The sequence below is a fragment of the Carassius gibelio genome, chromosome A6 (genome assembly GCF_023724105.1).
Source record: "Carassius gibelio isolate Cgi1373 ecotype wild population from Czech Republic chromosome A6, carGib1.2-hapl.c, whole genome shotgun sequence".
NCBI classification, from domain to species: Eukaryota; Metazoa; Chordata; class Actinopteri; order Cypriniformes; family Cyprinidae; genus Carassius; species Carassius gibelio.
The window spans coordinates 30889110-30908636 of NC_068376.1; the positions used below are offsets into that span (position 1 = coordinate 30889110).

At 34.0% G+C, this 19527-nt stretch overlaps 1 protein-coding gene across 1 annotated transcript; it reads left to right on the forward strand.

Annotated features, from left to right (window-relative positions):
• Window positions 1-7845: 7845 nt before the first annotated feature.
• LOC128016064 (dynactin subunit 2-like) lies at window positions 7846-19029 on the forward strand. The gene is made up of 14 exons (XM_052600420.1): window positions 7846-8028; window positions 9739-9807; window positions 12490-12586; window positions 13235-13296; window positions 13381-13479; window positions 14300-14460; window positions 15174-15324; window positions 15928-15993; window positions 16439-16477; window positions 16577-16654; window positions 17345-17416; window positions 17489-17591; window positions 18415-18506; window positions 18578-19029. The coding sequence occupies exons 1-14, from the start codon at window positions 7993-7995 to the stop codon at window positions 18662-18664; spliced, it is 1212 nt and encodes a 403-aa protein (XP_052456380.1). The 5' UTR covers window positions 7846-7992; the 3' UTR covers window positions 18665-19029.
• The last annotated feature ends 498 nt before the right edge of the window (window positions 19030-19527 follow it).

Below are 19527 nucleotides of genomic sequence, written 5' to 3' on the forward strand. Positions count from 1 at the left end.
ATCTGCATTAATATATTAATCCCTGAATATGAATCTTATTTATCCGGAACAGAGAGAATGCTGATGAAGCTACTCACCGTCAGCTGTGCGTCTGTGTTTCTGTCAGCGCTGACTGTACGTGTGTTTATATGTGAGCTTTGCTCCTTCATGTCATCAATGTGTCAGTGTTCAGCTGCACAGCTATCGATCTGTTTCCAGTTAGACACTGAGTCTGTCCTGCTGACCCCACACTCAGAATAAAACCACAGTAACCAACCCTCTTCAGATATGCATCAATATGTGTATGATTCAGACATAATCACAGCCATTCTCTAATCACACATTCTCATCATGTGCTTGTAGGGCAGACGCACTTGTTGACTTCTTTAGACATTGACCCGTCCTTAAATTACATTTATCTCTCAGTTAGAGAGGTTATAGCATTATTATTTTTATTTGTTTATTACTATTATTTGAATGACACAGGTTCAGATATGGACACTTGATCCAGTAAATTAGGTTCACATTTTTTGCATACTTTTTGGAGAACCGTTGACCGTTGGAATACACATCGATTGCATTAATAAATTAATTTAATTTATTATTTGATTTAATTTAATTTAAAAGTTAAATGGCAAGTTCTGCAACAGATATATAATCAGAATTTATATTTTTATGATGATTTTAACATTTATTTTCATTTGAATATCATTGCATGAAACATTCATCAATGCATTATTAAAGTTAATTTAATCTAATCTAATCAATGCATCGTATAAATTAATTATTTAATTATTTAATATAATTTAAATGGGAGGTTCTGCAACAGATATATAATACAAATTTATATTTTATGATTATTTTAGCATTGGTTTTGATTAGAGTTTCAGCTAATTTGCATAGATGATTCATCGATGCCTTATTAAAGTACATTTAATTACATTTTATCAATGCATTGTATAAATGGATTATTAAATTATATTAAATTAATAATTTAATTTAATTTGATACAAATTAAACGTTTTAATGGGAAGTTCTGCAACAAATATATAATAGGAATTTATATTTAATGATGAATTTAGCATTTGTTTTCATTTTAATATCAGCTAATTTACATGAAACCATTCATCAGTGCATTATTAAAGTACATTTAATTTAATCTAATTAATGCATTGTATAAATGAATTATTAAATTAAATTAAATTAATTTGGAAGTTCTGCAACAGATATATAATAATATTTTATGATGATTTTAGCATTTGTTTTCATTAGAATTTCATCTTATTTGCATGAATCCATTCAGTGATGCATTGTATAAATGCACTGTTGAATTCTTAAATTAAATTATTAATTTTGAATTAAGTCTAATTTTATTCACCTATATCAATATTCAATAAACACATGTATTCATGGACTAGATTCTCTTTATTGAAACATATTTAATGGCAAGTTGTGCGACAGGCCTGTTGGTGGCAGATCAGGAAGTGTAGAGAGGTCAAAGGTCAATCTCATAGCAGCCAGACCCTACAGGTCACACTGACCGATGTATGTGTGTATCTGTAAAGTTAATCATTTCTCAACTGCATTTCTGATGCATAAAATCCTGATTCTAGGAACTTTTATCTAAGACTTAAAATATTTAATGTCAAACATGATGTTTATCTGAGATATGAGTCTGCGTGAATTACTGCTGATGCAGTGTGAAAAACTCATATTTTATGACTTTAGATGTCATTTAAATTGCATGGCCATATTTATCAATGCATTGTATACACTGCACTGTAAAAAATGATTGTGATTTTAACAGTAAAAGACTGTAAAAATGCTACAGTAAAAACCTGTTAATTGATTATCAGTAAGTTTCCATACTATATATGGTGAATAACTGTGATTACATATTATGTAATTTTACAGTAAAATACAGTTAAAAATTCACAGTTAACCAATTTACACGTTTTTACTGTAGCATTTTTACAGTCTTTTACTGTTAAAAATCAAAATAATTTTTTTTACAGTGTAGAATTATTCCAATTAATCTAAGCCAATTAAGCTAAACCAGTTTCACCTAATATATTTACTTGAAGTACCACTTTGTATGTTCAGGGTTTTCTGATGTTGGCCTAATGGTTAGAGCGTCGGACTCCCAATCGAAGGGTTGTGGGTTCTAGTCTCGGGCCGGCAGGAATTGTGGGTGGGGGGAGTGCATGAACAGCTCTCTCTCCACCTTCAATACCATGACTTAGGTGTCCTTGAGCAAGGCATCGAACCCCCAACTGCTCCCCGGGCGCCGCAGCATAAATGGCTGCCCACTGCTCCGGGTGTGTGCTCACAGTGTGTGTGTGTGTGTGTGTGTTCACTGCTCTGTGTGTGTGCATTTCGGATGGGTTAAATGCAGAGCACAAATTCTGAGTATGGGTCACCATACTTGGCTGAATGTCACTTTCACTTCATATAAACAAAAAAAAAAAAATTTAATTTTTTTTTGTAAACGTTTTATTTTGGTTGTTGTTATTTCAAAATATTCTACGATTTATTAAAATGTATTAACATGTATTAAAATGATTTATTTTATTTGTTTAATTTAACTTGTGTATATATATATATATATATATATATATATATATATATATATATATATATTTATATACACACACACACACACACACACACATATATATATATATCCTGGGAAACCTGAATTAACCACTTTAATTGTTTTTCCATAAATAAATAAATATATTATTTCATTTATTTATTTACATTTACATTACATTTATTCATTTAGCAGACGCTTTTATCCTTACAAATGAGGACAGTGGAAGCAATCAAAAACAAAAACAAAAATGCAATGATATATAAGTGCTAAAACAAGTCTCAGTTAGGTTAAAACAGTAGCAAGGGCTTTTAAATAATATAATAAATAAAAAGAAAACGGATAGAAATACACAGAATAGAGCAAGCTAGTGTTAGCGGTCTTATAATTCAATTCAATTCAATATTGCTTTATTGGCATGAATGTAAATTATATATATATATATACATACACACGCACACACACACACAGACAAAATGGCATAATAAATGAAAAATAATAATACAAAAAGATTAGAAAGGACAGGTAGATATATTTTTTTAAAGATTAGAATGAGAAAAGTGAGTGTTAAAGTTAGAGGGGTCAAATAAAGATGGAAGAGATGGGTTTTAAGCCGATTCTTGAAGATGGCTAAGGACTCAGCTGCCCTTGATTGAGTTGGGGAGGTCATTCCACCAGGAGGGAACATTTAATTTAAAAGTCCGTAAAAGTTACTTTGATTTATTTATTTATTCATTAAGTTTTTTGACTCCCTTTTCAGCTGGTTTGAGTCTAAAAATAAAATTTCCAAAACACTTTGGAAGATTTGGAGCCGTTTCCAAGTATATTTCACCTGTTTCACGAATGCTCGCGAGATCGGGCAACGGTTGAGTTTCGGTTTTGATACGTCATTATTCTAACTTGTGCACAGGAAGAGGAACAAGGAGGGAGGAAATGGCGGGTGGACGTCAGCGCAAACGGAAACTGACTCCGTGTCAGGTGGATGGCAACAGCTGGGCTGGGAATGGTCAGGAGATGGAGGAAGGAAGTGACGGAGTAGTAAGTGAGACAGGAGAGGTGGGGAGCATTGGAGAGGTGGAAGACAGCGAGGGTAAAGAAGAGTGGAATATTAATCAAAATAAAAAGAAAAAGAATAATACAACTGACTGTGGTGAAAGTGCATCTTTAAAGTATGGTGGGGAACAATATAAGGTATTTGTTAAGTTGGGGCAAGAAGGTACCACGTTCAGAGAGTGGAATCCGATACAACTTACAAAAGGTCTAAGTAAAGAAATTGGAGAGGTAAGGAGTGCAAAAATATTAAGAAATTGACAACTTCTGGTGTTTTGTAAAAACGAAGAACAACTCAAAAAAGCAGTTAAGATGAGTAAAATTCACGGTAAACTAGTGCAATGTTCAAAGGCTAATGACAAAAAGTTAGTCAGAGGAGTCATTACAGGCATTCCGGTAAATGTAGAGACGGATGCTATAATAGCAAACATTAAGCAGGCCAAAGTATGCGAAGCTAAAAGACTTAAAACTAAGAGATTTGGAGACATTTGCGACAGCTTATCAGTTATGCTTATGTTTGAAGGAGAAACTTTACCAGATAAGGTTTTTGTTGGTTTTATGAGTTATGTGGTTAGGTTGTACATCCCTCCACCACTTCGATGTTATAAATGTCAACGGTTTGGGCATATCGCGGCTGTATGTAAAGGAAAAAAGAGGTGTAGTAAGTGTGGAGGAGACCATGAGTATGATGAATGTGACAAAGCTCGCAATCAATGCTGCAATTGTGGAGGGGAGCACAGTGCAGCATACCAGGGTTGTGAATTTAGTAAAAGAGCCAAAGAGGTACAAAGAATTAAGGTAACTGAAGGCATTAGCTACTCTGAAGCAGTAAAGCTGGTCCCCAGAGTGAATGTAATACCAAAACAAAATGAGGGCATTGGAAATGACATAATAAATGAAGAGGATGAAGAGATAAGGAAAGACAATTTAGTTGTCAGCAAACATGATTTTGTGATTTTTATGGTTGAAGTTATCAACTGTTCTGCACAGACAACGAGTCGTACCGAAAGGATTAAAATTATTGTGAAAGCAGCTGAAAAATATTTGGGGATAAAAGGAATGGTTTGGGAAACAGTTAGGGATAACTTAAGTACAGACACTCAGTTTACCCAGCACAATGTTGGTATAGACTAAATGGTGGTAAATGTAGGCATACTACAATGGAATGCTAGAAGTTTAATAGCTAATGGCCAAGAATTTAAGAAATATGTAGATGAGTTAAAAGAGAAACCAAATATAATATGTGTACAAGGATCATGGTTGAAATCAGAGTTAGATTTTATCATTAAGGGATATTCAGCAGTTAGGAGAGATAGAGAAAATGGTAGAGGGGGAGGATTAGTAACTTTTATACAAAATGGTTTAAGCTATGAAATTATAAATATAAATGATAAGAATGAATCAGTTACCATAAGGATATGGACAAGTAAAGGTTCTATAGATGTAATAAATTATTATAATCCTTGTGGGAAAATAGAGCGAAGTATTTTGGAAAATATTGTGGGATCACCACTCAGTGAGGTTATATGGTGTGGGGATTTTAATGCACACAATACATTATGGGGAAGTAACAGTACAGATGCAAATGGTTTAGCTTTAGAAGAATATATTGATGATAAAAGCTTGGTATGTCTTAACAATGGTGAGGGAACACGGTTTAACAGCATAAACAATACAAAATCAGTACTTGATTTAACTTTTGTATCCAGTGCAATAGCAGGTATTAGTACGTGGAGTGTAGATAAGGAAACTACAATAGGTAGTGATCATTTCCCTTTTCTAATTAAAGTTGGATCAGGGACGTGTCAAGAAAGGACTAAGAATATTCCAAGGTGGAAAATAGAGAATGCGAATTGGGAACAGTTTAAGATCATTTGTGCAGAAAAATGTCTTAAACTTAGAAATGAGGATAAAGAAATAGGAATAAATGAGTTTAATAGTGTATTAGTAAATGAAATAATATTGTCAGCTGAGGAAACAATACCTAAAAGTAAAGGAAATAGGAAAGGTAAGAATGTACCATGGTGGAATGATGAGTGCAGTAAAGCAGTTAAAGCAAGAAACAAAGCTTTTAAATATGTTAAGAAATATCATTCTCAGGATGCTTTGATAGAGTATAAAAGAAAGCAGGCAGTAGTTAGGAAAACAGTTAAGACACAAAAACGCAATTTCTGGAGGGAATTCTGTAATGATATAGGAAGGGATGTGAAATTATCTGATATATGGGGAATGATAAGGAGGATGGGAGGAGTTAGAAGGAATTATGAATTACCTGTATTAAATAGTGGTGATAAAGTGGCAGTTACTAATTTAGAAAAAGCTGAAGTTTTAGCTCAAACATTTAGGAAAGTGCATAGTTCTGAGAACCTCACTAAGGAAGGACAAGTGAACAGAAGGAAAGTGTTAGAAAGTTTCCCAGATGTTTTAAAAAAGAAAGGAGATTCGGGAAATCCATTAGATGTACCTTTAAATATGTTTGAGTTGAAAAAAGCAGTCCTTAATGCAAAACAGACTACTCCAGGAAAAGACATGGTATGTTACAAAATGGTAGCAAATATGACAGATGGGACATTAGAAATAGTACTAAATTTTTTTAATAAAATTTGGGAAATTGGTCAGCTTCCATCAGTGTGGAAACATGCAATTATAGTACCCATTTTAAAGCCAGGGAAAAACCCGTCTGACCCGTCTAGTTATAGACCAATTGCCTTAACATCGCAGTTGTGTAAAATAATGGAAAGAATAATTACAGATAGAATGACCCATTATTTAGAAAGCAATGACCTTTTTTCCCCATATCAGAGTGGGTTTCGTAAGGGGCGAAGTACAATGGATTCATTATTATGTTTAGAATCCGATATTAGGAAAGCGCAGACTAATAGGGAGGTGGTAATAGCAGTTTTCTTTGACGTAGAGAAAGCATATGATATGCTTTGGAAAGAAGGGTTATTAATTAAATTACAACGATTAGGAATTGGTGGTAAAATATACAATTGGATTTTGGATTTTTTGTTTAATAGGAATATTCAGGTAAGAGTAGGTGCAGAATTTTCTGAGATATATACAGTAGAGAACGGAACTCCACAAGGTAGTGTATGTAGCCCATTATTATTCAATATTATGATTAACGATATATTCTCAAATATTGACCAGAAAATTGGAAAATCCCTGTATGCTGATGATGGAGCATTATGGTTTAGAGGCCGTAATGAATCTTACGTTAAATCAAAAATGCAAGAGGCAATTAAGGAAGTGGAAAAATGGACAAATAAATGGGGATTTAGATTATCAGTGTCAAAAACACAAGTCATATGTTTTTCAAAAAAGCATAAGATCACACCAGTATCCTTAAAATTGTACAGTCAGCCTCTTGAGCAAATGAAGATTATAAGGTTTCTTGGGATGTGGAAAAACTGACATGGAAGATTCATTTGGAAAAAATGGTTAATAAATGTAAAAAGATTGTTAATATCCTACGCTGTTTATCAGGACAAGCATGGGGAGCAAGTAGGGCGTCCTTAAAAAATATATATTGGGCACTAATGAGGTCTGTCTTTGATTATGGGTGTATAGCATATATGTCAACAGCAGAGTCTAACATCAAAGCTTTGGATGTCATGCAAGCTCAGGCTCTAAGGATATGTAGTGGATCTTTTAAAACATCCCCGGTATCTTCTATGCAAGTGGAAATGGGTGAGATGCCTTTGAGGATCAGAAGGATACAACTAGAAAGTATAATTACACGGTTAAGAATAGGACACACTGGGCTCAATTCTTCATTGAAGATAATAGGGAAACATCCAACAGGGAACTGCCAATATTGCAGTCATTTAGAAACTGTAGAACATATTTTATTTCAGTGCACAAAGTATAGCCAAGAAAGAAACCAGCTTTTTCAGTCGCTCAGAAGTGTCAATCAGAATAATTTTACAATGCAAGGTTTATTAGAGAAAGCATCCAGTAACATTCATCAATTTGTTTTTAAGTTTCTTAGAGACACAGACTTAGCCAGTAGGATTTAATTATTATTATTATTATTATTTATTTTTTTATTTTTTTTTATTTTTTTTATTTATTTATTTATTTTTTTTTTAAGATCCAATATCTCCTGATTCACACTCCAGCCCAGTCGGTGGCGGTAATGCACCGTTAAGTTGGTTTGCCAACCGCCATAAAAAACTAAAGAAGAAGAAGAAGAAGATGCTCGCGAGATCGCGTGAGGTTTTGTTAGCGTGTGACGTCACAGCTGTCATTGTCGACCCCGTTCGTTCAACCGCTTCATCGAGCCGCTTAATATCTGCTTTAAACTGCAGTAAATAATCGCACACCGCTAATAGAATTACATCAGACTCGTTTCCCAGCGTGCTGCAATGGCCGACCCGAAGTATGCGAACCTGCCGGGCATCGTAAGTGATTAATTCCTTTCGTAAACAACAATAACAGCGCGGTACTTTAGCATTAGCATTAGCCGCGGCTAACGGTCTGAGGTGATTCAAAACCAACCGTTAATATTTATAAATTCATATATATGTTGGCTTATTAAGTGTACTGAGTAAATATAAGAAGGCCAATTGTGTTTAAAGTTATTGAGTGATTTGAGATGTAGAGTTATTTCAGATTTTTGGAGGATTGTTCGCTCGTGTTTGTGACTGAAGCTCGTCAACAAGACACAGAACATCCTCTGAATATTGTTCAAATGACTGTTTTCTGCTTTTAGTTGCGTGTATTTTGTGTAAAGGGACTGTTGCACTCCTTTATTTCTCAGACAGGATTGTTAGAAATAGATGTTTGTGAAGGGCGTTGGCCAGATGTGAGATGATGGGTGTAATAATATAATGTCAGTGTTTTGATCTCATGTTTATTGCAGTCGTTTATTTGACTTGTTTACATCACCGAGTTAGACTTAATTATTCCTCAAACAATATAGAGTTTCAATGCTGGTTTATTTATTTGTGCCCCCTAAACTTTTTTTTAATTCTAGCAATGATTTTTGGTCTATTTTTCTAATGTTTAATTTATTTGATCAGACTTTTTTTCAGGATTCTTTGATGAATAAAAAGTTAAAAAGATAAGCATTTAATCGGAATAGAAATCTTTGGTAACAATATACACTACCTTTCTAAAGTTTAGGGTCGTTATTTTCTTTCTTTTCTTTTTTGATAGAAATTAATGCTTTTATTCAGCAAGGATGTGTTAAATTGATATAAAGTGATAAAGACTTATATTGTTAGAAGATATTTCTTTTTTAATTAATGCTGTTCTTTTAAACTTTTTATTCATCAAAGAATCCTGAAAAAAGCATTACAGGTTAACATCAAAATATTGATAACAAATCATCATATTATTCTGATTTCTGAAGATCATGTGACTCTGAAGACTGGAGGAATGATGCTGAAAATACAGCTTTGAACACAGAAATAAATTAAATTTTAATCTATTAAATGACAATAATATTTCACAATATTACTATTTTTTCTGTATTTTTGTTAAAATAAATAGAGGATACTTTTTTAAAACACATTCAAAATCTTACTTATTCCAAACTTTTGAACGACAGTGTTTATAATGTGTTTATACAATAGTTCTGTGGGTCTTATAAAAGGTCATAAACCAGAGAAGAAAACATTGCATTCATAAAGTCCTAACATTAAATGTTTCATATAAAAAATGTAAATCTTTTACACTGTTTTTGTTTTTTCAAATGCAAATATCTAAACATCCTTAAATCAAGATGCGTTTACTTAAGATGTAAATTCTTGGAATAATGACAAAATGAAGTGAGTTTGTGCCTAAAACAGGTGCAGGTATCTATAATAATGAATTCTTGTTTCCTCCTTTGAATAAAGTAGATTTTTCTGACTCCATTATCAGATATTTGTTCTTTTATAATCATAAACTCACTTAATTTCTTGAAGAAATGTACTTGTTTCTCAAGTAAATGCATCTTGATTTAGACATTTGCACTGGAAAACAAGACAGAGCATCACTTTTTTTGCATAGTGATGAGAAGTTAGTTATAAATGGATCTATTTACACTTCAGCTTTTATGTCTGTTGTGTTTTTGTTCTCACATTTGATTGACATCATATTGTTGAAATGACATCATTTCCTCCCAGGCCTCCAACGAGCCTGACGTCTATGAGACGAGTGATCTTCCCGAGGACGATCAGGCGCAGTTTGAATCGGTGAGTGTCTACCCGTGTGTGTGTGTGTGTGTGTGAGAGACTCACATTAAAGCTAATTATACTCTCCCTCCTCGTTCACTAACCCACCATCACTGTCTGACCCGCTCTGGATGATAGTTTGTGCAAGTAAGACGTCCTTGTTTCTCTAACACAGAACCTGCATGGGATGCAATCTTCCTGCCTTTCCATTGTTTTCTAATCCGGGACGGTCAGGATTGGAGTGTTGAACTATGAACACTTATTTTCCTAGTTTTGCCTGTGTGTGTGTGTGTGTGTCGTATTACATTATGACAAAAGTCTGAGCCAATAAAGGGTGGCAGTGGTTGTATGAGATGAATAATCTTGAAGAATGGTTTACTCTTTTAATTTGGTTGTAGAATATTTCTCATGTTTATAACATGAACATAATTGTATTCATTATTTCTAAATGCGATTCATTAACTTGAAGTTGTTTGTAAGTTCTCACACTAACAGCCTGAGAAAGATGTGGAGGGACGTTTAGCGGTTTAAGTGTTTTAGGGAACACACGGTGATAAATTTGACAGAAATAATGTGTGTGTGTTTCACTTCCTTCTAGGGCTGCGTGTGCAATCTGTAGGGGAATTATTATTTTTTATTTTCTGATAATAATTGGAGATTTGTTGTGCTTTTTTGAACAATTTAGCCCCCTGTTGTAGTGAACTAAAGCTAAAACCATAGAAAACATTTTTGTAAAATTAAATGAAGTTAAATAAAATATAAGAAATCTACATTATTTCAGCTAGTCGCCAAAACAACATTTCACATTCTCATTTAGTTTAACTTGGTGTACTTAATTAACTAAAATATTAATAAAATAAAAAACATTGACATATTGAAAAAAATTATAATAACTGATAAAAATCACAAACTTATTGAGCCTTTAACAAAAAATTCTTATTAAAACGGAAAATACTAAATATAATTAAAAAAATCTAATTTAAATAAAATATTTTTTTCTGTTATTATTTTTAGTAGTATTACTTTTATTCTAAGTAGTACTAAATAAAAATATTAAACAAAAAAAGAGATATTACTATTACACACACACACACACACACACATGTATATAATGATAACTTTACTGTGCATCTCTAAAGTTACAATACTAATATAAGCTCTTCTCAACACAAGTATGGGAAGGATGCTCGATGTGTATTGTGTTTCCAAATGAACATCAAAAGAGACCCAAACTCAAGAGTATAATTTCACTCTGAAAAACTTATGTTTTCTGCATAATATAAAAAAAATATGTATTTTGATAAGACACACGTGCAGCCCTTCTTTCCTCGTTCTCTCCGTGTGTGTGAGACTCCAGCTGTTTCTCTGATCTGGATTATCTCATCCTTCTCCTTCCTGACGCACTGAAGTCTGTGTGATGTGATGTAGACTAACCTCTGCTCTCTCCTCAGAACAGCACGACTAACGTTTGACACTCGCTCCAGGTCACGTGACCCGTGTGCTGTAGACCAGTGCTTTGGGTCAAACTCTGCGTCACGTTGACCTGCGAGCGGGTTTGTGTTGATAGCACGATCAGATGCAGCGGTGCACAGCTCTGATGAAATAAACAGCGCTCTCTTCTCCTCTTCCTCCAGCTCCTGTTGTGCATGTCATATGATAACTACATTAATATCTCTCCCTCTCTTTCTCTTCCTTGCTCTCTTCTGTTTTTCTCCTTCTCTTGTGCTCTAACTGTCTTTGGGGACCCAAGGAGCTGGTAAGAGTTTCTGATTCCCCTTTAACACCCAGTGACTCCTCTAAACCAATCAGAGTCTGATCGTGAGCTGTGCATGTGCGTCTGTGAACTCACACGCGTGTGATTGGCTGATCTGACAGATGGGAGTTTTCAACAGGATTTTGCACATTTGGAAAGCTAAAGCAATATTCTGGGTTAAATACAGCGTCTGTGACATGATGTCAATAACCACAGAAAAATTATTTCAGCTTGGCTTAAAAAAAGGAAAACCACACAAACAAACTGAGTTCTGACTTCTGTATATATATATTTCTATACTGTCCAGTGGTAAGATGCTCCATAAATGTCAATTTTAGCACGTCAGGGTCTATCAAAATTATTTTTTATTGGTATTTAATTTTGTATATTTAATTTTGTATATTAGAAAGTGATCTAAACGCTGCTGAAAATGCCCGGCCAATTAAAACAGAGCAGTTTTCGAACACTGTGTGAGCTCACCGTATGCTCGCGTTCATCAGACGCTCGTCTCTGTGTGTGTGTGTGTGTGTGTGTGTGTGTTTTCCTCCAGTGTAACGATTGCACAGTAGACACACAGATTCATAGTGTATTCAACCTTCAGAGAAGGGAATAGAGACTTGTAACACACTAAGCTCTGATCATAACAACACTTTAGCAAACATTCACAGTACACTAAAAATCCTGCATATCTTCGATGATGCTGGAGCTTATTAAACACCTGTGTCATCAGCTTGAATCTCTTCCTGCCAGATTGATGTGTGTATGACAGAATAAATGCATGATGAGTGATTTAATAACTGCTCACGCATGTCACTCTTAAATCATCATTCCAATCAGCCACGCCCCTTCTGTGGGAGGGGCCTAGCTGCCTCTGATTCAGCCAATCATTATAATCAGCCAGGCGTGTTGACGTGTGTTTCTGGTGTGATGGTTTGTGCCTCGTCTCGCAGGAGGAGTTGTGTAGTGACAGCGTGGAGCGGATCGTGGTCAATCCCAACGCCGCCTACGACAAGTTCAAAGACAAACACGTCAGCACCAAGGGTCTGGGTGAGGACAGCCTTCTCTGTTACTTTACCAGCACTGAGTAAATATTAGAGATACAAAAAATGTTTAGTTACATTTGTCATTTTCTTCATTTTTTAGTTATTTTTAACTTTTTAACTTAGTTATTTTAGCATTTAGTTAAACTAAATCAAAATCATAAATTTGGCAACTATCTGAAATAAAGTTAGTTTAACTTTTTAGTTTATTTTAGAAAAAGCTTGATTCATTTCAAGTTTTTTAATGGTTTTATTTTTTATTCTTTAATGTTGTAAATCATTTGGGCATCTAAATGATCTATAAATAAATTATTAGTTTAGAATTTGTTACTAATTTTAACATCAAAGAATTCAAATCAGTGTTACAGTTTACGTATCTGTGTGATGCTATTATAGCTTTAATATTTAGCATTTTTATCTTTGATTTTATTTTTATTATTTTAATTTTGTTTTTTTTATTTGTTATGATTACTTAAAGTTAAACTAAATTTTAATTTAAGGATCAAAATGTTTTGTGGTTTTAGTTGTAGTTAACTATAATTGGGTCTGGTTTCTGACTGTATTGTTCTGTGTGTGTTTGTCTCTCTGTGTGTGTGTGTAAAATATATAAAAAAAAATGTTTCTTGTGTATGTTTGTCTGTGTGTGTGTGTGCAGATTTCTCGGACCGCATCAGTAAGAGTCGCAGGGTGGGCTATGAGTCTGGAGAGTTCGAGCTTGTGAGTGATTCGCTCGTTCATGATCTGTTCAGTTTTCTGGAGTCTCTCAGAGTCTGTTCTGATTCATTTCCTCTGGTCCTGCAGTTAGCTGAGGGCTGTGGCGTGAAGGAAACTCCTCAGCAGAAATATCAGCGACTGGTTAATGAGATCCACGAGCTCTGCCAGGATGTGGAGCAAATTCAGGTCAGAATTATGCAATGACTATTTTTTTAATCATCGAAGATGCGTTAAATTGATCAAAAGTGACAGTAAAGATATTTATAAAGATTTCTATTTCAAATAAACGCTGCTCTTTTGAACTTTCTATTCATCTGGGAATCCTGAAAAATAAAATGCATAACTTTTTCCACAAAAATATTAATGTTTCTAACACTGATAATAATCAGAAATGTTTCTTGAGCAGTAAATCATCATATTATTCTGATTTCTGAAGATCATGTGACACTGAAGACTGGAGGAATGATGCTGAAAATACAGAGATTCACATAGAAAGCAGCTATTTTACATTTTAATAATACTTTAAAATTTAAAAATTCTTTTTGGTCAATTAAATGCAGGTATCAAAAAGTCCAGTGCTTAGTGTACTATATTGGTGCATAAAATTATTAGCAAAATTATTTTTTAAAAATATATTTAAATATCAAAATTATTTTATTAGAGTACTGTAATGTCAAAAATTCCAGCTTTGCATTACAGAAATAAATTATATAAAAACATATATTAACAGTTGTTATAAATTGTGATAATATTTTAAAATGTAACTTATTTTTCATGGAATAAATGCAGCCTTTTTAAAACATTAGACCATGTGACCAACCTCAACATTTTGAGCATTATTGTAAATCCCAGTGTACTAGTCTACTAAGTTTGGATCACTGGGCTGCTAATTGTAGTCAAATATCAGTCCAGACAAGAAGAGACTTTCCAACATGCATGTGTTACTGAAGAAGCTTGCTGTGTGTGTGTGTGTGTGTGTGTGTGTGGCGTCGCTGTGTTTCTGCAGGTCACGACTAAAGAGAGCAGCTCGGAGGAGCGTCTGACTCCGGTGGCTCTGGCTCAGCAGGCGGCGCAGCTCAAACAGCAGCTGGTTTCAGCTCATCTGGACTCTGTGCTCGGACCCAACGCTCACATCAACCTCACCGACCCCGACGGAGCGCTCGCCAAGTGAGATCCATTTACACTCCTCCTGAACACTGCTCTGGATTGGTTTGTTTGACCTTAACGGTGGGACACCGAGCTTTACTTCACTATATTACAGTTCAATCAGAATCTAATCATGACAAACTTTATATGTTGGAAAGGTCTAAGACTCCTAAATAGATATTTTACCAATGCTTTTTGTTAAAAATAATGTAGGAAAAGTAATAGATTAATTTACGGCAGGAGTGCACCTCAAAAACCTAACGTTACGAAAAGTCTTCTTCGTTGCCTTTTTCTCTAACAGACTTTAGAAATCATCAGAAATGATATATCAGTTGAAAAACATAAAATCTCTGAATTCATCCTTTTAAACATATTTTAAATTCAGACAGTGCATTACTGTGAAAATGGTACATCAAAATCATGTCACAAAATATCATGAATTATAAAAATGTAGGTTTGGAAAATGCACTTTCAAGTCTAGACAGTTAGCAGGTTATTAACTAGTGAGCTGATTTATTATAAGATATTATAGAAATTAATATCAAAACTGGTCAAATGAACCAAAATAGTACGATGACAGTGAAAGTAGCAATAATTTCTCTCTATTAAAACAACCGCAAAAAAATACAAATAATATTGCATGCTGATATATTCATTGTCGTCTGGTTTTAGTCATTTTTCCAGCATTTAATTGGTTCAGGAAGTGGTCACTGAAGCGGGTCCTGTGTGTCCAGGCGGTTGTTGACTCAGCTGGAGGTGGCCCGGGGCGTGAGGAGCGGCGGGGGGGCAGAAGGCAAGACCACGGCACCCAAAGGACCAGACGGAGTGATTCTGTACGAGCTCCACAGCCGACCGGAGCAAGAGAAGTTCACCGAGTCGGCTAAAGTACGGCCTGTAGGAACCACCCAGTGTGATGTCACTTCCTGCAGGGATTAAAGTGTTCCATCACTTCATAAAGACTTCATCCCCGACTGATTCAGCTGTACGAACGAATCAATTGAATGAATGATTCAGTGAAAGAATCAGTGACTTTTAGTTTCATCTTTTATCAGTTAATCATTTAATAGTTCTGTATTCAAAACGTTATATTTGTACAAATGTACCTACAATGCACTTTTGTGTTCCTTTAAGACAAATAAGTTACCAATAATCATATGAAATTAGTTTTAAGAAATGAATTTGTACTAGAGATGACATGAAAGAACACAGAGGTGGCAATTAAATACATCAATTAATGTGGAGATATATTTTAAATATAAACATTTGAATACAGAAATATTAAATGATTTAAATAATGAAATTATATCCTAAAGATTTAATTAAATCCACCAGCAGGTGGCAGCAAGTCACCGATTCTATCTCTGAATCATTCATTCGATTGATTCGTTCGAACAGCTGAATCAGTCAGGAATGAGTCTTTATGAACTGAGGGAACACTTTAATCCTTGCTTCCTGTGATTGTTTCTGACGTTCTCTGTGTGACGGTAGGTCTCCGAGCTGGAGAGACGGCTGGCCGAACTGGAGACGGCAGTGGGATCCGGCTCAGAGAAACAGGTGCGAGAATCACGTTTGTTGGTGCTTGATGCTTTCTATTGAATCATTTGTGTTTCTGAATTGATCATTTGAGTCACTGATTCAGTAGTCCATTCATAAAGACTTGAGTGAATCAGTTGTCTGAACGAATCGTTTGAATGAACGACTCAGTGACTCACTCTTCCAGTGAGAAAGTCTCTTGCTGCCACCTACTGGTGGTTTACATTTTTAATGTTTAAAAGAAGCTTATCTATGCATTTTTAACAACATTTCATTAGTGTATATAAAAATAAAAATAAAAACTGGAGCTTCACGTGTCTTTCTTCTTTGTGTCTTAAAAATGATTTTGATCAAGTAGAGGTCAGAATAACGTCTCCTCTTCTGAGGAGCCTTGATTTCTTCAGCTCTCAATCATTGAATTATAGATTAACTGATCTGTGTGTGTGTGTGTGTGTGTGTCTCGTAGGGTCCGCTCAGCGCCGGGGTTCAGGGAGGAAGTCTGATGGTAAACACACACTCTCTCTCATCTCTGTATCAGCACCACCAGCTTGATGTGATGTGAATGCGTTTGGTCATGTGATATAAGGTCACTTCCTGTCTGCAGGACACTATAGAGCTGCTGCAGGCGCGGGTCAGTGCTCTGGACGCTGGCACGCTGGACCAGGTGGAGGCCAGACTACAGGTAAAGCTGCGAGGAGACGAGCGTCTCATCCGTGTTGTTCACACTGACACCGCATCACTTCATCATGTCCCTTCTTTTGTGAAAATGTGCTTTTATGAAATTTTCTGCATCTGAACTAATAGAAAACTGACCTAGCCCACAAAAATCAGCAGGTGTTTTTTTTTTATGTTTTAATGTATTTATATTATTATATAATTGTTTAATAATTTAATTTAAATTACTAAAAAAATTAATTAAAATTATGAATGGCTTTTTATTATTATATTATTGTATTATTATCTATATTCGGAGTTATGTCACAGCAAAAGATTTTTACTGTTATTGTTATTATTATTATATAATTGTTTAATAAATATATTTTAATTACTACATTTATTTTTATTAAATTTAATGATTAATTCCTCAAATAATAATAATAATAATTTTATTATATAATTGTTTAATAATTATTATTTCTTGCAAAAGTTATGTAGCAGCCAAAGATTTTTATTACTATTATATAATTGTTTAATACATTTATTTGAATTTAAATAATCACTCAAATAACAATAATAATACTAATTTGATTATTATTACAATTATTATTAATCCCCCCTAATAATACTAATAATGGTATTTATTTCAGTGCTGTGTTTAAATGGAGCTGTTCTTGTGAGTGTAGTCGCACTGAGCTCTTATTGTTTTCTGCAGAGTGTTTTGGGGAAGATGAATGAAATTGCCAAGCACAAGGCAGCGATCGAGGACGCTGAGACCCAGAGTAAGGTGCGTCCCGCAGGACTTGAGCAGAGCGCTGGCGCTCACTCACACTCTCTGATCGCTCTGCTCTGTGTGCAGGTGTCTCAGCTGTATGACGTGGTGCAGAAGTGGGATGCCATGGCCACGTCTCTCCCACAGCTGGTGCAGAGACTGCTGGCCGTCAGAGAGCTGCACGAGCAGGGTATCACATCACCATCACAAACACAACACCATCACATCGGTCACATCACAATCACCACACCTCCACAGCACAATTACATCACCATCACAACACCAGCACATTACAACATATTCACATCAACATCACAGCACAATCACATCATGTGCTTGCTGCAAAAATACAGATTTAATCCAAAATACTACTAATTATTATTACTATTAATTTCCAAAATATTTATTATTGTTATAAATGTTATACATGCAATAATATTAATAATATAAATATATTACTGTTGATTCTCAAAATAATATAAGATATAAATTTGAATAACAATCTTAATAATATTGTTTATGTATTTTAAATTATACATTATATATTAAATTAAATGTATTATTTATTTATTATTATTATTATTATATTGAATTCAATCTTTTTATATTCTCCCCAGGACAATTTTTTATTATAATAATGGTTATCATATGATTGTTTAATTATCATCAATTAAAAATATATATTATTATTGGTGTTATTATAGTTATATTAATATTATCATTAGTAGTAGTATTAGTATTAACTCTCAAAATAATATTAATAATAATAATTATATATATATATATATATATATATATATATAATATTATAGTAGTAATATTAATATAATGATGCTATTATATTATCCCCAAAACAAAAATAATAAATAGTTGTGGTTGTGGTTTTTGTATTGGGATTAAACTGGACATTTCTGTACAGTTTTAAGATTCACTTAAAATAAATTATCTAAATATCAAAATATAGGTGTTTGTGGTTATTTTTTATGTGTGTGTGTATCTCTGTTGTCATGCAGCGATGCAGTTCGGGCAGCTGCTGACCCATCTGGACACGACACAGCAGATGATCAACAACTCTCTGAAGGACAACAGCACTCTGCTCACACAGGTCTGTCCTCGTCTCACTGAAACACCAGCGACTGTAAAACACCACATTAACCTGCTGCTCTTCACTCACAGGTCCAGCAAACCATGAAGGAGAACCTGCTGTCTGTGGAGGAGAACTTCTCTGCGCTGGACCAGAGGATGAAGAAACTCTCCAAATAAAAGCCCGAGACCATCAGAGTCCAGCTGTTTCTCATGCCGCACTTTTGTTTTTCTGCAGAGACCAAACGTTCCCACACTACAGAAGCTCCTAAAGCTTCAGCGTTCAGATGCTGTCCCTCAAACACAAAGTCTGAAGCTGTCTGTCTGAGTTCTGTAGCAGCCAAAAAACGTACAGACTTTGTTTTGAAGGTGATGAGATGCTGTGTGTGTAAATACAGGCTTGTCTGTACTTTAACTCACTCTCACGAGCGATTGCTTGTAACCGTTATTGTATTATTAATGTGTGACAGTCCACAAATTATGATCATTTTCCAATATAGAATTTCAAATGCATCTCTGGGGAATAAAATGCTTCCAGAAATCTGTTTCATTGTGTTGTTGTTTTTGAATTTTAACAACATTCCACACAATTTTCCCAAGGTTCCTTCACTAATACATTTCAGTGGGTTTTTCAGTTATGATTATTGGATAAGAATTACTAGATTGAGATTTGTTTATCCATTTTATATTTTTGTGGCTTTATATATTTATTTTGTTAATTTGACGTATATTTCTGTGTTTTAGGTTTTTTTTTTTAATAGCTTTGTAGATTTTTCAAACATTTTTGTAATTTTTTTTTTTAAATTAGATTTTCTTTTAATAGATTTCCTATTTTTATGGACTTGTATTTTATATATATATATATATTTTTAAAATATATTTTAAATTTTTTTGTCTTTGTAGATTGTTTTATATTTGTATTTATTTGTTGTAAATTTAATTTTAATTTTTATAGATTTTATATTTTTGTGGTTTTATATTTTACATTTTTGTAGATTTTCCAACAGGTTTTATATTTTTATGCCTTAACAGATTTTTTTTTT